This window comes from Fragaria vesca, linkage group LG5 (assembly GCF_000184155.1).
Source record: "Fragaria vesca subsp. vesca linkage group LG5, FraVesHawaii_1.0, whole genome shotgun sequence".
Taxonomy (NCBI): Eukaryota; Viridiplantae; Streptophyta; class Magnoliopsida; order Rosales; family Rosaceae; genus Fragaria; species Fragaria vesca.
The window spans coordinates 2,700,598-2,717,646 of record NC_020495.1 but is presented as its reverse complement, the minus strand read 5'-3'; the positions used below and the strand labels follow the sequence as shown (position 1 = coordinate 2,717,646).

The 17,049-nt window shown below is 38.9% G+C and overlaps 2 protein-coding genes and 1 pseudogene across 2 annotated transcripts; 1 reads left to right on the top strand and 2 right to left on the bottom strand.

The window, feature by feature from the left end:
- Nucleotides 1-779: 779 nt before the first annotated feature.
- LOC101312735 (RNA pseudourine synthase 3, mitochondrial-like) lies at nucleotides 780-3,305 on the top strand. Its single transcript, XM_004300828.1, has 9 exons — nucleotides 780-1,103; nucleotides 1,188-1,232; nucleotides 1,330-1,488; nucleotides 1,651-1,698; nucleotides 1,803-1,883; nucleotides 2,104-2,220; nucleotides 2,338-2,439; nucleotides 2,554-2,712; nucleotides 2,810-3,305. The coding sequence occupies exons 1-9, from the start codon at nucleotides 780-782 to the stop codon at nucleotides 3,182-3,184; spliced, it is 1,410 nt and encodes a 469-aa protein (XP_004300876.1). The 3' UTR covers nucleotides 3,185-3,305.
- A 647-nt stretch (nucleotides 3,306-3,952) lies between these two features.
- Nucleotides 3,953-8,225, bottom strand: LOC101312449. The gene is made up of 12 exons (XM_004300827.1): nucleotides 7,817-8,225; nucleotides 7,457-7,611; nucleotides 7,231-7,308; nucleotides 7,055-7,134; nucleotides 6,749-6,833; nucleotides 6,190-6,609; nucleotides 5,737-5,844; nucleotides 5,383-5,450; nucleotides 5,160-5,247; nucleotides 4,991-5,062; nucleotides 4,859-4,912; nucleotides 3,953-4,497 (listed from the first exon to the last, which is right to left on the bottom strand). Exons 1-12 carry the CDS (start codon nucleotides 8,223-8,225, stop codon nucleotides 4,417-4,419), a joined length of 1,698 nt encoding a protein of 565 aa, XP_004300875.1. The 3' UTR covers nucleotides 3,953-4,416.
- A 4,498-nt stretch (nucleotides 8,226-12,723) lies between these two features.
- On the bottom strand, nucleotides 12,724-16,548 carry LOC101312159 (annotated as a pseudogene).
- Between the last annotated feature and the right edge of the window lie 501 nt (nucleotides 16,549-17,049).

The window sequence follows — 17,049 nt, the reverse complement described above, 5'->3', positions numbered from 1 at the left end:
CTAATGTCTATAGAACAGAGAAACTAAAATAAAAAAACAAAGAGCAAGCAATAGCAATTGTTCTTTTGTCTAATCTAATGTCTACAGAACAGAGAAACTAGAATAAAAAACAAAGAGCAAGTAATATCAATTGTTTGGGGTACGAGAGAGAGAGAGAGAGAGGTGTCGGTGTCGGTGTTGGAGAGAGGCCGTGCAGTCGCCGGAGAGAAGGAGTCCGACGCCGACGGTTGATTGGCGGAGAGAGGCAGAACTTCAGGAACGAGAGAGAGAGAACGATGAGAAAGAAATATACTTTTGCTTTATGATAGACGATATGAGATTTTGAGGGTAAGAGAGAGAGATGAGTCGAGTATATAGGAAAATAGGTTTTGAGATAGGTTGGAGAGATCTCGACCGTTGGTTGAAAATGAAAGGTCAAGATTGACTTATTAGGTAGTATTAGGAGACAATTGTTAGGAGAGAATCCAGATCCAGATTTAAGAGTGCTTAAACGACTTCACGACCAAGACAACTACAATCTATCAAACAAAGTCCGATTCAGAAACCAATCACTTTTATGCCGCGTTTAGACTCATGCCTTAGGAGACCAAAATTTCAAAGACAATACATGGGGTGAGATGAGATGACCAAAATGTTAAAGACTTTAGGGGCCTGATGGAAAATGTTACCAAACTGAGGGACTTATTTATCTAACTCGTTAAATTTACCCAACTCGAGCCACCTCCACCGTCACCGTCAAAACCGTCACTAGCTCCCGCAATCCCAAAATGTAAAAAACGATGCGGAGAACAACCATCCGCCTCTGCCACGTGTCACTCTCTACCCGCCAATACTCCTCCACCTCTCCTCCACCGCCGGCGAGCGCCGCACCGCCGCCGCTCATCCGAGTTTCGAACCACGTTGCCAAGCTGGGCCCGCCGAAAGCAGGCCCGAAGCCCAGGCAGCTCCTCTCCCTGCCGCCTTTCCCCGCCGGTCGACATTTGCCGGGGAAGAAGTCATACCACGACGGTGCCGTTTCACACGTCACAGCTGTCAGTTGGCTCCGGTATTACTTCCATGAGATTGACGACGCTGCAATTCGGTCTCATTTCAACAAAGGCCTTGTAAGTCAAAACTTGTTCAACTCTTAAAGTTTTGATTTTTAATTTTTTTCTTTCTCAATTTGGTTTGTTTAATTTTAATTACAGGTTCAAATGGAATGCGAAAGCTCAATTGGGAAGCATATGAGAAAGGTTGAAATCTTGTCTTGGTCATTGTAGTCAGGTTGATTGTGTTGCAAGAAAGCGTTTCCCATTTTTTGATGTGTTGTGATGATTGTGTTTGGAATAGATTAGGCCTAGTGAGGTGATGGAGGAAGGTGCAAGAGTATATGTAGCCGTATCGATTGCGGAGAGTAAAGTTTCGAGGAGATTCGACTGCATACCGAGTGAGACATTGTACCCGAATGCAGATGAGATTGACTACTTGCAAAGGCTTGTCAAGTACAAGGTCTAACTCCTGCACTCTTTACATTGTCTTTGTTTGTTTGAATGTTTTAGATGTTGTATTCTGATATACATTGGTGATTTGTGTACTGGTGTTGCCTTTCATATGCTGCGTTGAGTTATTTTTACGATTCTGATTATTGTTTTCTTTGGGGATATATGTCAGGACTCTGCTATAATAGTGCTGAACAAGCCCCCAAAACTGCCGGTCAAGGTTAGAATCTATACTGTGCTGGTCTTTGTAGTCTCCTACTGTTTCATTACATCAGCATCTTGTGTTACCGTTTGATTTATGTGCTTGTGTAATGATTTGGTTAGGGTAATGTGCCAGTCCATAACAGCATGGACGCATTGGCAGCTGCAGCGTTATCTTATGATTACGATGAAGGTCCTAAATTGGTAAGATTTTAGTTCTATATGATTCCCATCAGATAAAATTCTTGGGGATATTAAGAAGAACATGCAGCTTTGTATCCTAGTTACTACTTTACTGATTTATAGTCTGTTCATATCAGCATTCTTCAACTCCTTCGTTTTCTTTTCTATCTCATTCTTAATACACGTAGTTTCTAATTCCATAATTTAAGAAGGGTCTGTTTATATGCACATATATTATCAGGTACATCGGCTTGACAGAGAGAGCAGCGGCATCCTTTTAATGGGAAGAACAAAAGAAAGTTTATATCTTCTTCAGTCGTTATACACTGACATCAACGTTGGGAAATCATCATGCAGGGTATCATGCCTCTTGTTTATAATAGCTCGTTTAGCACCAGCCACTAACTTGTAATATGAAATGTGTAAAACTGTTATGATTTAATTCTCAAGACTGACATGATTTGGATAATTCTAGGCTTGGAATGATGCATGTAGAGCAAAATGTCAGAGGTACTGGGCATTGGTTATAGGGTCGCCCAAGGAAAAGGAAGGCTTAATATGTGCTCCTCTTACGAAGGTCCTCTATCTCTAATGTCAAGTTTCAGATTTATCTTGTGAAGAAATAATGTCATTGATTATCCAAAAAGAAGAAGAAATAGTATCGTTGTACTTATTTTATCAGTGATTACAGGTGCTTCTTGATGATGGGAAGACAGAGCGGGTCATTTTGGCTCATCAATCAGGATTAGAAGCTTCCCAACCGGCTCTAACTCAATATCGGGTGCTTGGTCCTACGATAAATGGATGCTCATGGATTGAATTACAACCACTCACTAGCCGGAAGCATCAGGTACAAATTCCTTCACGATACTTCCGCAAAATGAGAATTGGTGGAAGTACTGGATTTAAGGCTGTTTATGATTTTGATTTCTTTTGTATTTGTACAGCTCCGTGTTCATTGCGCTGAAGCTCTAGGCACACCAATCGTGGGCGACTATAAGTATGGGTGGTTTGTTCATCGGAGATGGAAACAAATGCCTCATATTGATATTGAGCCAGCAACTGGGCTACAATACAAGTTGCGGAGGCCAGCGGGTCTGGATGTACAGAAAGGAAGTGTTGTATCAAAAGTCCCTCTTTTACATTTACACTGTAGAGAGCTGGTACTCCCCAATATTGCTAAGTTCCTTTGTTTATTGGATCAGAAGTTAGACAACCGGTACACTGTAGATAGTTCGAAGCCGGATGTCCTTCGGTTTGTGGCATCGATGCCAACCCACATGAAAATTAGCTGGAATCTCATGTCATCTTATTTGGTGTAGAGGACAGGTTAGTAAGCTGTCAATCAGCTCAGTCATTCCCCTGATAGAATTGGCCAAAGCCTTCTTTTGACTACTTCTTTGAGCGCTGTATATAACCAAAGAACGTAGACCTTTGACGATCGATTTGGTAGCAGTGTTGTTTTTGCTTGCTTGTTCAGTCCAATGCTTACAATTGCCAATCAACATGTTCTATTTGGCTAGTCGTATGTTGATGTTGTATGTTACGTGGTCGAAATATCTATATCATTCCCAAGGCTTGCCAACCTAACTACACCACTAGATGTCAATGAGCTCAGTTCTTCCCCTCAGAGAATTTTCACAAGGCTTCTTTTAACTTTACTTCATTGAGCAAAGTATATAACCAGAATATAGTTTCAGAGGTAGATGGGAGATACAAAACACGTTAACCTTCAATGCTTGTTTTTCTAATTGCTACTTATATCACCCAAAGTGGTTTTACAATAATTTGATGTCGAGTAACTTACAGTTAATAATTCTATTAGATACTATTGGCAGAATGTAAAGATCAATTCAACCGTTGCTTTGTAATCTCTGCTTTTGACGGGTCTATGAGGCCCTCACTTGGTTTGATAGAGTTGTTTACTAAGCTTGCTTTGTTGAGTCGAATGCTTCTGGGTCTCTCCATAATTTGCCAAGGGACATCTTGTAACAGGCAAACTCATATGTTGGTACTGATACCCGAGCCAATGCATTGCTCGAGGATTTTACTCTATAGACTATAGCACACGATATTTGGTAACTGACTTTCAGAAAAAACATTCTCTTGTATAGAACTACTGAACTACAGATTTCGATAGTTGACATAATGGCATGTATGTTACATGGTCGATAGATATTGAATACGAGCTCTTCAAACGCTTAAAAATCTGGCAATGAATAGTAAACTTTTTAATGGCCATTCTCAGTACGTTTATTCTTCGTTTACCTGAAAGGATGATACAAGTCGAGCTCTGAAGCAATTTAGTGGCTCCAACTCTCCAAGACATTCTTCGTCAGAACATGAACAATCATCACCTACCTTCTGAAGTCACCATCTTCTTTCTCCAACAGTCATGGCTACCATCGATTCCGTATAACATAAAGGCTGGGCTCACTGAACATACTATATCTATCGGTTTTGTTCAGTAGAATGTATAGTTTGTGCATGCCCTTTGATTGATCCAACCATCGAACCAAAGATCATTTTGGAGTAGATACACCAGATAAAGATCCTAAAATTGTTCTGTGGGTAGTGGTTGGGAACTAAGAAGTCTTTCTGCCTCATCATTTGCTTCTACCTGTATTCTCCATCTCTGTAGAGAAAAATAAATAATTAACAAACAACTACATGAAGTAAAAGCAGATTATTTAGAGAATAAAGAAAATGTTTCTAGTTATGTAAATACAGACTCCAGACCTCTCTCATTAGTTAGCGTCCAAAATATCCTATAAAAGAGGCATCTAGTACTTCTTATTAAACAGATGCTTCATCCAACGATGTTACTTCTAAAAGAATACTTTCACGTTCAGGACCATGATGGAGGACAAAGGAGAGGTAGCTGAGACAGGCTACAGACCACTATATTCTTTCTCTTACTTTTCTAAATGAATTTAAAAGCTGTCATTTGTGTTCCAGTTGAAAAACAATAATATGTATCAAGTCAAGGGAGATACCTCTTCAAGATTTTCTAGTTCCATGGTCTGTTGTATTTGTTCCGCAATATTTTCCTGCAAGTAAATATCATCTGCTTAGCTTGTGGAAAGGCATATCAAAGGGGAAGAATAATGTAACTAACTTGAGCTTACCACATTGCTTGCTTGTTCAGCAGCAAGAACATCAGAGTCCAATTCTACCTCAATCTCGATCATCGAAGAAATCTGATATATTGGACAATGTGTAACTGTATTAATTTGATGGCCTTTGTAAAGTGAAGGAGGGGGAGAGGTTCATTGGTGTATAACGACAAAACCTTACCTTCGCATAGCTGTCAATCAGCTCAATTCTTCCCCTGAGAGAATTTTCCAAGCCTTCTCGAACCCTTTTGACTTTACTTCTCCGAGCACTATATATAGCAAACAGATTGTATCAGACCGATGCAAATCTAAAACAGAGACCTATCATGCTCATGGGCTAGTTGCTACTACTAATGCGGAGTGAATAACTATAAACTAAGAAAGGAAGATGTTGAAGTGTTCACCGATAAGATGGCTCTCCTACAGCATAAATCTTGTTCTCAAGCTGGCACATCCGAGCCAACATCCAGACCTACAAGGAAATATTTACCGCTTAAAAGTTCAAGCCATTCTGTTAACAGATGCACGAAAGGAAAAATGCAAAATGACATTGTTTCGACCAAATTAAAATGACATTGTTTCTGCCCCACTTGAAGATTCTTAAAAAATTAATGGGTTTATATAACTTTATATAAGATCCTAAAGTCTACCCCACTTGAACTCACTAAAGAGTAAAGACACTACACCACAAAACTTCATATAAATGCTTCACCGGAAGAGATTACTAAGTAACAGTTCCAACTAGCATGGGAGCTTACCTCTTTTTCAGCAGCTTCTTTTAGGCCCCTTAGACGAGATTGGAGTGTGTCGTATTGAGATAATAGCTGCTGTTTGATAGCAACTGTATCCACTACTCTCTGAGGAAGCTGAGAAAGCAATCCATTGCATAGACAACATATCAAGAAATTATTGAATCAAACATGCATAAACATAGTATTTGTCTTAGATTGAGTAAACAGATCTACACAACTGGTCAACTGTTTCATTCTGTTCATAGTAGACAGACCTACAAGTAACTACTACTTAAGTGGTTGAATGAACCAAATTAAAGTCACAAAGACCTGAACCTCAATAACATTGCTTTTATTTGTTTATAATATTTAGTTTTCTGTACATGCTATGTAATTAAAATCAGTTGGATTTCCAAAAATAAAAAAATAAAAAAAATCAGTTGGTTGAATAGAAAAAAAAAAATCAAGGTTACTGCTTACACGATTCAATTGGGGCAAGACCAATGTTTTGAGAGTAACTCCAACAGCAAGAGATGTTACTGCAGTGACGGAGAGGAGTTGGGGGAGGCTGGTGTCTATAACTCTAGAGGCAGCATTGCCAGTGGCCAGAACAGCAACAATTGGAAAAAGTATGGAGGGGTTAGTAAGCAACGTGCCACCATCTTTTGTAGGGGCTCTTAACAGTTGTGACTCCCGGCCATCCTCATGGTTTGTCAAGCAGATAGGCTCACTAGGGTAAAAATTAGGGGCCTTTGGACTAAATCTTAAGGGACCCACCTCTCTATATACAGTTGATGGAGCTGCAAGAGCAATGGTGACCCTTTCTCCTTTCTGTGCTGGGAGATCAACTGTTTCAGTAGCAAATCTATGTGTACGAGCCATACCTGAAGGGGTTTGTACCTGAAAATGAGTGCAAAAGAAAATATAATTATCGAAGGTTGGAGTAAGTATGAATCAGTGGGTTTAACTATCATAAGAAAACATTAAGAAACAGAAAACTTTACTGGCAGTTAAACATTCCAAAGGTATCATATAATACCACAATGGAGTGAACAGCAGCAGGAATCTTTTGCTTCAATATCTGCAGGAATCTTAGTGCCCTTTTCCAAGCTGGAATATCCATGCTGCGTTCGGCAGGAGGAGATCCTTAGAGAAAGTCAATATCCAAGGATCAACACCACACATAATTAGATTGTGTGATTGATATAATTGACATAATAACACATATCATTGTAATTATGCTCCTATTGTATGTACTGCAAATGCTCCTGTCTGTGTCTAAAAATACAGTAGCCACTACAGATTCAATCAGATACACAAAACAAAAGCAGATAAGTAATTCAACCCGATTTCTTCTGATGCAATACTGTCTATGTTCCCAGAAACAAGTTCATATTGGTAGGAGCACTTTGCACACGATGCTATCTGCATGACATTTGTGGCATGAGTAACATCTTTGAAAAAAGAAGCCAATCTTAGCCTTCCTAAAAAAATGAGTTTGAAGGTTATCAACATGCCTACCTGAATACCATGTTGTGGTTGTGCAACAGCAACAGCTATCATACAGCTTGGACATCTCACAACTTTTCCAAAGGGGACCTAAACATGAAAACCCCCCATCAAAAGATTTAAAGTCAAGTCATATAGTTTTCCATTGTGACCAAGAAAGAAGACGGTACAATTTCCATTACAAGTCTAATTACTGGTGGCAAATACGAATACCAAATAACAATAGAACTGGTTTTACCTCCTCAGCTGGAGACACTCCCACTCGGCATATATTGTTGATCATCTTAAGGGCATCAGAAACTCTCAGTGATGCAGCCAGTCCCAGAATTAATGTTGTGTAAACACTCACATCTGGTCTGGACCACCTCCACCTCGGACCATTTTCATCAACAGCTGCCCCAAAACAAAGAGATCAACAACTTCAACACCTCAACACAATAATGTACTAAACACAAAAGTCGACACTAGAAAATGAAACTCAGCACTAAAGTTCTAACACAAAACTTAAATTTATCTTCAAACGCTAATGCAGGTCTCCTAGATAACTCAGGAATAATGAATTTATGACATGATCCCCATATCAAAACCCAAATAAAACAACTACCTTGATCAAAACTGGCACGCATTTCATAGAAAACAGAGAGGGCCAATTCCGGGTTGTTCCTTTTCAGCGCAGCCGAGATAATATCACAACAATCAGAAACACTCACCACACCCCCATTTTTTCTCTCAGCCATTTCATCAAACATCTCCAGTACTTCTTGGGCATCTTTAGCACCCGAAACTTTACTTAACAAGTCCTCGTCCAAAAGCTCAGAAACAGAGTCCTCTGCAATCCCATTAGCACTTTCACTCTCGCCCAAAGACGACGCCTTTGTTGTAATGAGCTTTTGGGAGTTGACTGAAGTGAAGCTTAGCCTGAAGAACAAGGCGTTGGTGTTGTTGAAAGTGGGGAGAGGTGGAGATGGGCGAGAGAGCCATGGTGGGGAGCCCAGGTATAAAGTCATGATCTTTGAAATGGGATTGGACTAAGAATGGAGAAGAAAGGTTTAACGTAATTACGTAATGCTAGTGGTCTCTGTGTTTTATGTGGTGTGGTGAAGAAGATGAGGAACGAGAGGTGTTTAGTAGGAGTTGGGACACGGGACAACACAAGTGACAGGTATGGAAGTTACTGGCTCTGGCTTTCGTTTTCGTTCTCAACGTTTCTTTTTTTATACAAATTATATAAGACTGTATGGTATATAAAATTATCAAAAGAGACATTCATATTAAAAGTAAAAATATTTATTAAAATAAAATATCCCGTTTAAGAGTTTTATTCTTCTATACGAGAATAACGTATGTGAAGATACCAAGTCCTATAATCTAAACTTATATAAATTAATAACGTCAGGACAAGTAAAAATATTATTTAATCGAGATTGTTAATTTATCGACGTTAATTTTGCTAATTCTTTATTTCAGGGCTGACAAAAAAATATTATTTAATCGAGGTTATTAATTTATCAAATATTGAATTATCAAGGTTTACTATCGATAGTATAAATTGAAGTTTGAAATTTAGATTTTACTGTTCACGCATGCTAGGTCGTTCTAATTGAACACCGAACTAAAACTTGGGATGATGCTATATATATACTTTTTTTTTTCTTTTTCTTTTTCTTTTTTTTTAAATTAAATTGAGTAGCAGATTTAGAAAAGTATATGTATTTAGTGAATGAGTTATGATTTAGTGATAAGTGGTGTATTTTAAATGAGGGTATTGTAAGAAGGTTGGGTATGTGTATCTAGTAAATATTAAAACAATAAAGTCAATAAATGGTGTATTAAGTATGAGATGTGTATCTAGTAGTAATTAGAGATGTGTTAATAATATTTAAAAAAAAATAACAAAAAAATGAAGAAATTATGGACGTAATTCTCCTATGCCATATGTTTACCGTTTATTTCTCTTTTTCATCTTGAGAGGTTACTATTGGTATTATGAACACAAATACTTGTTTGTCAATTTATCGAGATCTACATTAGAATGGGGTTATGGTTTGTCCGCATTGCAAGTGTTAATTTGATATATACTATTAGCCGACTCACCTTTTTGCAACTCAAGCATTTTAGATTGTCTTGTCATTTGATCATTTAGTGTGATCGCTTCAACATATGTTATCAACCACTCTCTCTTTTTCTTTTAATTTTTAGAGAAAGAGGCTCTCTCTCTTGAGTCTTGGTCTTGGTTATCTAAAATGAAAACGAGTCGTGGCCAGTGACGGAGCTACATTACGGTCCGAGAGGGTTTGGATCCGGTTGGGTTTTTTAATTGTCTTAATTACCTTTAATTGGGTAGTTTAGTTATAGCAAATTGCAAATTTACCCTTAATTTTGTTAATGAAACCCACCCACCCACCCCCTCCCCTTATATTTTGTGTCATCTAATCATAATATCATATTTATTACATTTATTTTATTTTCCATTTAACTAGTATTCTTAATGAGATTTACTGCATTTATCTTCTTTTTCAAGGTAAATTTAAGGAGAAAAAATATTTGTTCTTGAGCTTTTTACTTGGACCCCCCCCCCCAACCTTGAAATCCTGGCCCCGCCACTGGCCGTGGCATAATCTTTCCATTAGGAGTAGCACTGGCCGGCGGCCGCCAGGTACCTTAGGGATAAAACTTTTTGGTACTATCTTCATTCAGTAGTTAAGTTCCTCGAATTCTTTGTTGGCCTTGCCTGTTGCAAGTCATTATACGAGTATAGATGCCAATCTTTCATACCATAAACTAATTGCCCATGTAATATTTACTTTACCTATTTTTACCATGTTGATTGGATTTTTTTTTTGTCTCAATTATCTAACGGTGTTAGCATCGGTGTTAGTATCATGAAATTAATTATATTAAATGAATAATTGTGATTGGTCAGTGGTTATTGGTTCACTTGCATCTTGGTGCACTAAATAACTTTTATATAGAATTAAATTCAGTTTACCCTCATGAGGTTTGAGAGTAACTTCATGTTAATCCCTATACTTTCAATTTCATCAGTTTACCCCTCGAACTTTTGAATTTTCCTCAAGTGTGACCAATGTCCTATATTCTGTCTAAATCGGACGTTAACTGCTGATAATTTTAACCTTAACTGTGAGACCCGTATCTAGAATTTAGGCAAATCGGACCTTATATGTCCAAATCGGACATTAACTGCTAATAATTAACGGTCAATTTAAACGGAATATGAGAATTTGGGCATGGCAGACAGAAATTGAAGAGTTCAAGAGGTAAACTGATGAAAATAAAAGTGTAGGGACTAACATGAAGCCACCCTCAGACCACAAGGGGGTAAACTGAATTTAATTCTTTTATATATATACAAGTGCATGTGGCTTTTTTTTTTTGATTGAAGTGCATGTGGCTTTGGAAGATAATATCTGAATATAATTTAGAGTAAAGCAGATCTAGCTAGAAATCGATCTGTATGCTTCTGATCAATATAGAAATCAAGATTTAATGATACACGTACTTGTTCATCTACCAAGACAATACTCTAATATTGCAGAGGGTTTTTTGCACAAACAGTGTCTAGACACTTCGGGGACTGACAATGTACATAGACTTACAAAGTTATCAAAATATACCTGAACTCATCTTTTCTTATCAACATGGTACCTCTGTCAATTTTCTGTTACTGAACCGTTAAAAAGAAGAGGCACATGACTAATTTTTAAGGATAAGACTGTCTTATTACATTTTTTTTATCAAATAGAAAAGTAAATAAATTCGTCAGAGTTGTTCTTCTTGTTCATCCTAATTTGAGTTTCCAGAAGCCATGAAAGAGGCTCTGAAACTTCAACTCAGACCTTCACGAAGAAATTATATTTGTATTTTGATTGGTTTTCAACCTCAAGAACTTCACCATACTTGCAAGTTGCGACCAATTTAGTCCCAATTCCTATGGACAAGCTCTCCAGATGCAGAGGAACTTTATGGATCTGAGTCCAATATTCAATGCATGAGAAGATCCACTCCATTACAAGCCAGCAAGATGCTTGGGCTAGAAACCGTGTTCATTTAGCAATTACCTACGTATATCCTTTAACTAGTTTCTACTGCTATTGTCTTTCTTAGCAAATCACAGCAATACAAGCAGATTGATGACATGAATCCTTGTTCGATCTTCAATTCCTCCATTCCATAATGATTTTCTGGTGGCTGTTGATGTCTTGATGAAAGCCAATTTGAAAGTGAAAGCTCCACTTCGATATGGAAGAGAGAAAGAGACTCTTGCGCAACGGAGGTCTCGGAGCTCACTCTGTTCGAGATCTCGAACTTGATTGAGGTCCTGAGAGAGAAATCGGCGTTAAAGGAGATGCCGGCGATGTTGCTTATGACGCCGGGGATGGGAATCGGTGGGCACCGAGCGACGGCAAAGGCGGCGGTTTGGCGGTCGAGAAGACCAATTCAAGGAGAAGAAGGAGAAGATAACGTTTGATGTGAAACTTGATTCTTGTTTGATGCGGCGGCGAAGTTTAAAATGATTAAGGGGGTGCGGACGTTTCCGACACTGGGGCTGATAAGTTGATTGAAAGAGTAAAGAGAATATAGAGGAAATGAGGAAAGAAAACGAGAGGTGAAGCTAGTAGAAAATGGTTGAAAATATCTGAAAATAGATAAAATATTGAAAATATCTTATTTGCTCTACATTTAGGGCAAATCAGTCTTTTTACTTTATTTTGAGGGTACGGTGCTGCATATGTGCTGGAATTAACAGTCAGTGAACGGAAAATCGATAGAGGTATAATATTGATAAGAAAAAATAAGTTCAGGTATCACATTGATAACTTTGTAAGTTCAGGTATCATATTGTCAGTTCCTAAAGTGTCTGGACATTGTTGGTGCAAAAAATCCTATTGCAAATGAGCAGAGAATCTTTCTGATCGATGGTAACACATGCTCGGTAGTAATACACGTACACGTAAACTTCTACATGCTATACAATTATACAACTACGTACGTATATGTATACATTATTGATTTTTTTTTGGGAAAAGAAACATGAATTTGGTTTGGTTAATCAGCTGCTAGATTTAGATTTTAGAGCGCATATATACTTGCAACGGCTTGTAATAAATTTTTTTTTTGAAGGAAATTGAAACCATGCATGATGACCACCTTCTTCATCGAATAAAGAGTTTTGTTCTTCAATTTGTTTTGTTTTGGAGCTTATTTCTTGACCTAGCAATAGTTAGTCGTATTATTACATTAATGTCAAATGAAATATCACACTCTATTAAAAGAAAAATCACTATGTTACCCATTTTATAGATAAGTAAAAAACAAAAAGAGAATATATAATCAACAATAGCATATGCAAATATGCAACTACTCAACAAAAAAATTGACCACATGCAGCACCGCGCGCCCATCAGTATTTAAATGCATGCTATTTATTTTGGCAACAAGATGCGTAACATTATTTAAATGTTTCATTCCTCTAGAACTCCAAATCTAAGAAGTGGAAGTGAAGTTGAAGTTGGCACAGTTTGTCTGCCTGAACAACAACGACGAGCTGAATCCGAGCCTCTTGTTAGCCAAATCAAACTGAAGAAGATTATCCTCAATTTGATGCCCTCCAATCACAATAGAAGTCCTTGGCCTCACACCACCATTCACAAAGCCTAAACACAACACGTCCTTGCTCACCTGCACCGTCGAGTTTGCTCCAAACACTCTCCACAGTACACTCCCTTGCTCAACACAAGGTCAATCGCAGGCACACCCGGGCCGACACGAGTGCTACCAATCCTCTTTGAATCAAAGCAAGCACCAAACGGCGCTACGGATTTCACTCATTGGTATCTGAGCAAGTGATTTCACAAACGCATTCACGACAGCCTTATAGATCGAAGTCTCCAAAACCGTGTAAGGCTTCAGAGTGCTGATTCTTGTGCCGCCATACCCTTCTTCATCAATGGCTAGCAATGTAGTATTCAACGGAACAACTTTTCCGTTGACCTTGATGGAGTATTCTGAAGAAGCATCGCCTTCGAAATAAGTACCGGCTGTGCTTACAGGGTTCAGGATCAGTTTGGTGTACGTAAGCGACTTGGAGACATCAATGCCGGGAAGGAAAACATAAGGACTGCGGCCGAAAAATATGACGCCTTTCGATTTTGCTGTAGAGGTCAGGCAAATGGCGAATTTTCTGTCCAAGCTAAAAGCGGATGCCAACTGGGAAGGAAGTCCGACTTTAGGTCTGCCAAGGCCAGCCATGCCCTTAACTCCGGCGGAAAGGTTTGCCAAGAGATCACTGTCACCACAACTGAAGAGGATGTTTGGAGTAGAAACAACCGGACCTGAATTAGATCCATCGGTGGATCGGAGGGAGACCACGTCTTGACCGAGTTGACCGTCGCCGGTGAGTGTGGTGGCGAGAGGGTTGTCCGGGAAGATGTTACAAGTGTTGTTGTTGCAGCCTGGTTTTGGCCTTTTGGGGATGATCGGTAGCACTCTGTGGTACACGCCTTGTATAGAAAAGTATAATATGGCAGAATAGTATTCTTCTATTACGTATGAAAATATATACAGAGTACAACTTTTGATATCAAACAATCTCCATTAAGGTAGGAGACCAAATAAGGGAAGGAAACCTATTCTAATTGATACAGCAAGATTACAATCCATATACAAAATATTCTCTATGATATTTCTGATTCAATACCAATATATTTTCCAACACTCCCCCTCAAGTTAGAGAGTGAATGTCAATGACTCCCAACTTGCTCATAAGTTGCTTGAATTTTTCCTTTCCCAAAGCTTTAGTAAATACGTCTGCTAATTGCTGTGAAGAAATCACAAAACGAGTAAACAACTTCACCTTGTAAAATTTTATCCCTAATGAAGTGACAATCCATTTCAATATGCCAAGTTCTCTCATGAAAAACAGGATTTTTTGCAATATGTAAGGCTGCTGATTATCACAATGTAAAACAACAGGGCATGTAACAGGCATATGCAAATCTACTAATAAATAACGTAGCCAAGTAAGCTCACAGCAAGTATCTGCCATTGCTCTGTATTCAGCTTCTGCACTTGACAAAGATACAAGCTTTTGTCTCTTGGTCCTCCATGAAATTAAAGAATCTCCAAGAAATACACAATAGCCAGTAGTAGAGCGGCGGGTAATAAGACAACCCGCCCAATCAGAATCGCAGAAAGCTTTCAGATTTAAAGAGTTATCGGCATGGAGAAGTAAACCTTGACCAGGAGATGACTTCAAGTAACGAACAACTCGAAGGGCAGCAGTCATATGTTGTAAGCGAGGTTCAAGCATAAAACGGCTAAGAATATGTACTGAATATGTAATGTCGGGTCTAGTAATGGTCAAATAAATCAGCCGACCAACTAGGCGCCGATATGCAGCAGGATTTTTGAGTAATTCTCCTTTGTTTGAAAGCTTGGATTCTTCCATGGGAAACTCAACCGGCTTTGCACCTAAGTAACCACTATCCTTGATAATTTCCAAGGCATATTTGCGTTGAGATATGTAAATCCCTTTCTTAGAACGGGCTACTTCAATGCCAAGGAAGAACTTCAGATCACCAAGGTCTTTGATGCGAAAACGATTATGGAGGAATTGCTTCAAAGCATTAATAGACTCCAAATTGTTTTCTGTTATCAGAATGTCGTCCACATAGATTAATAAAACAGTGAGAGATGTACCATGCTTACGGACAAACAAAGAATAGTCTACCTTGGACTGAGAGAAACCAGCAGCAAGAATAGCCTCTGTGAACTCGAAAAACCATTGACGAGAGGCCTGTTTCAGTCCGTATAACGACTTGTGAAGGCGACACCCTAGATTCTCCCCCCGTCGTCGAAGACCAAGAGGAGGGGACATGTAAATTTCCTCTAGTAAATCACCATTCAGGAAAGCATTATTAACATCTAATTGATGTAAAGACCAGTTCAGACTAGCAGCAACAACAAGTTTGCACTGTGAGGATCCACATGGGGACTAGAGGGGTTCTTTGGTTGATAGTAGTGAGCCTTTCGCCTTTGCAGAAGAGTGAGCTTCAGAAGTATCTTGATGAAGAAAGATTGGATAGAAAAAAGAAAGAGTTTGATGTTCTTTCTGGGTGGAAAATGGAACAATTACGTTATCCAGTACTTGGTCACTTGGCTCGTGACGTGCTTACAATTCCTATTTATACGGTAGCATTCGAGTCTGCATTCAGTATTGCTGGTAGAGTATTAGACCAAAATCGAAGCTCACTATTACCTGAAACTGTTCAAGCATTGTTATGTTGTTCGGTAAGAAAGGTAAATTCTCTATCACTTAATCACTGTATTAATTTCATATTTTTTCATCTTGTGAGTTTCATTTAATTTTAAATTTTTTAATATATATTTCAGATCAAGATCACACTGATTGGGAGCAACTTAGTGATAACGTGCTAGACTTGACATTGGACGGATGAAGTAGATCATAGAGAAACAAGATGGGAGTACTACTGGGTGTTAATAGCATAGCTGGAAATTGGTTTCTGAGTTGGCCCCTCTTATATTGTGGCTCTAGTAACTTCCTGAACTCAAGAGTTTTCTTTAGCTTTAACCCAGATTCTGTGGCTAATACTTGTCTGGCTTTCCTTGTGGGGAAGGCTTGCAATGAGTGTGGTATTTGTGTAGGTGTTCTGAGGGAACTGCTAATGTATTGGACTTCAAGATTTTTTTTTTTTTTTCATTTTGAGTTTAAATGGTTCATATTTCTGTCTTCTCTTTGTCTGGTTGTTGGTTTATTCACATGCACTGTTTACACTCTTTTGTCACTATAAGATGTCTCAAATATATAGGATGTCCTTTTATATGTGATGTCATTTGTACGCGTCAAATATATACGAGTTGTTTGGCATCAATTTTATAATTGGATATTAATGTTATAAACTTATAATTACATAGAGGAGAAGTAATATTGTTGAAGCTGCATTAGCAATGGGTAAAAATAAAAAGAAATATTAGAAGAGAAGAAAAAAAAATATGGGTATTTGATTTTATTAGAAAAAGAAATATTAAAAAAAAAACCTTAGCGGGTTCCAACGGGTAACCCGCGAACCCAACGGGTTGAACCCGCTAACCCGCCACAACCCGCCCGCTAACTGCCCAACCCGCCCATTTGCCAGGTTAAGTGAGGTATTGGAGGGTGGAAGGGTCTTTCGTCACCGGAAGAACTAGGGCTTTGGGTTTGAAAGATGTTTTGGCTAGCGAGGGGGTGGCAAAGAAGAAGAAAGCTAGTGAGCAAAGGAGAATAAGGTACTGAGATGAAGAGGAGGCCATTGTTGAGCAATGGATAAGTGGATGCTTAAACTGGAAGGAGGGGTTGCTAATATATAAGTATCACAAGTCTCTGAATATTCCTCAAAATTTAGCTTTCCTTGTTCTCCCTCGTTAAATTCACCCAAACTCGCGCCAACTCCGCCTCCACCGTCGCAGTCAAAACCGTCTCTACCTCCCGCCATCCCAACATGTAAAAAATGATGCGGAGAACAACCATCCCCTTCTGCCATGTGTCACTCTCTACTCGCCAATTCTCCTCCACCTATCCTCCACCGCCGGCGAGCGCCGCACCGTCGCCGCTCATCCGAGTTTCGAACCACGTGGCCAAGCTGGGCCCGCCGAAAGCAGGCCTGAAGCCCAGGCAAAGGCGTCTTTTAATATTGAAGATTGTGGAGACTATAATGACGATTGAAGAAGACTTTCAAGGGTGGCGACTTGTAGAGTATATATCACTTTGAATTTCGTGTGATTTGTCTCTCTTCTTTTTTTTTCTTTTTTTTT

Coding starts and splice junctions, on each gene's coding strand:
- LOC101312735 (XM_004300828.1), top strand. CDS start 780: ATGCGGAGAACAACCATCCGCCTCTGCCACGTGTCACTCTCTACCCGC. Junction 1,233..1,329: donor TTGGGAAGCATATGAGAAAG/GTTGAAATCTTG, acceptor TGTTTGGAATAG/ATTAGGCCTAGTGAGGTGAT. Junction 2,713..2,809: donor TCACTAGCCGGAAGCATCAG/GTACAAATTCCT, acceptor GTATTTGTACAG/CTCCGTGTTCATTGCGCTGA.
- LOC101312449 (XM_004300827.1), bottom strand. CDS start 8,225: ATGACTTTATACCTGGGCTCCCCACCATGGCTCTCTCGCCCATCTCCA. Junction 6,610..6,748: donor CTGCTGTTCACTCCATTGTG/GTATTATATGAT, acceptor ACTCATTTTCAG/GTACAAACCCCTTCAGGTAT. Junction 4,498..4,858: donor AACTAGAAAATCTTGAAGAG/GTATCTCCCTTG, acceptor TTTTCTCTACAG/AGATGGAGAATACAGGTAGA.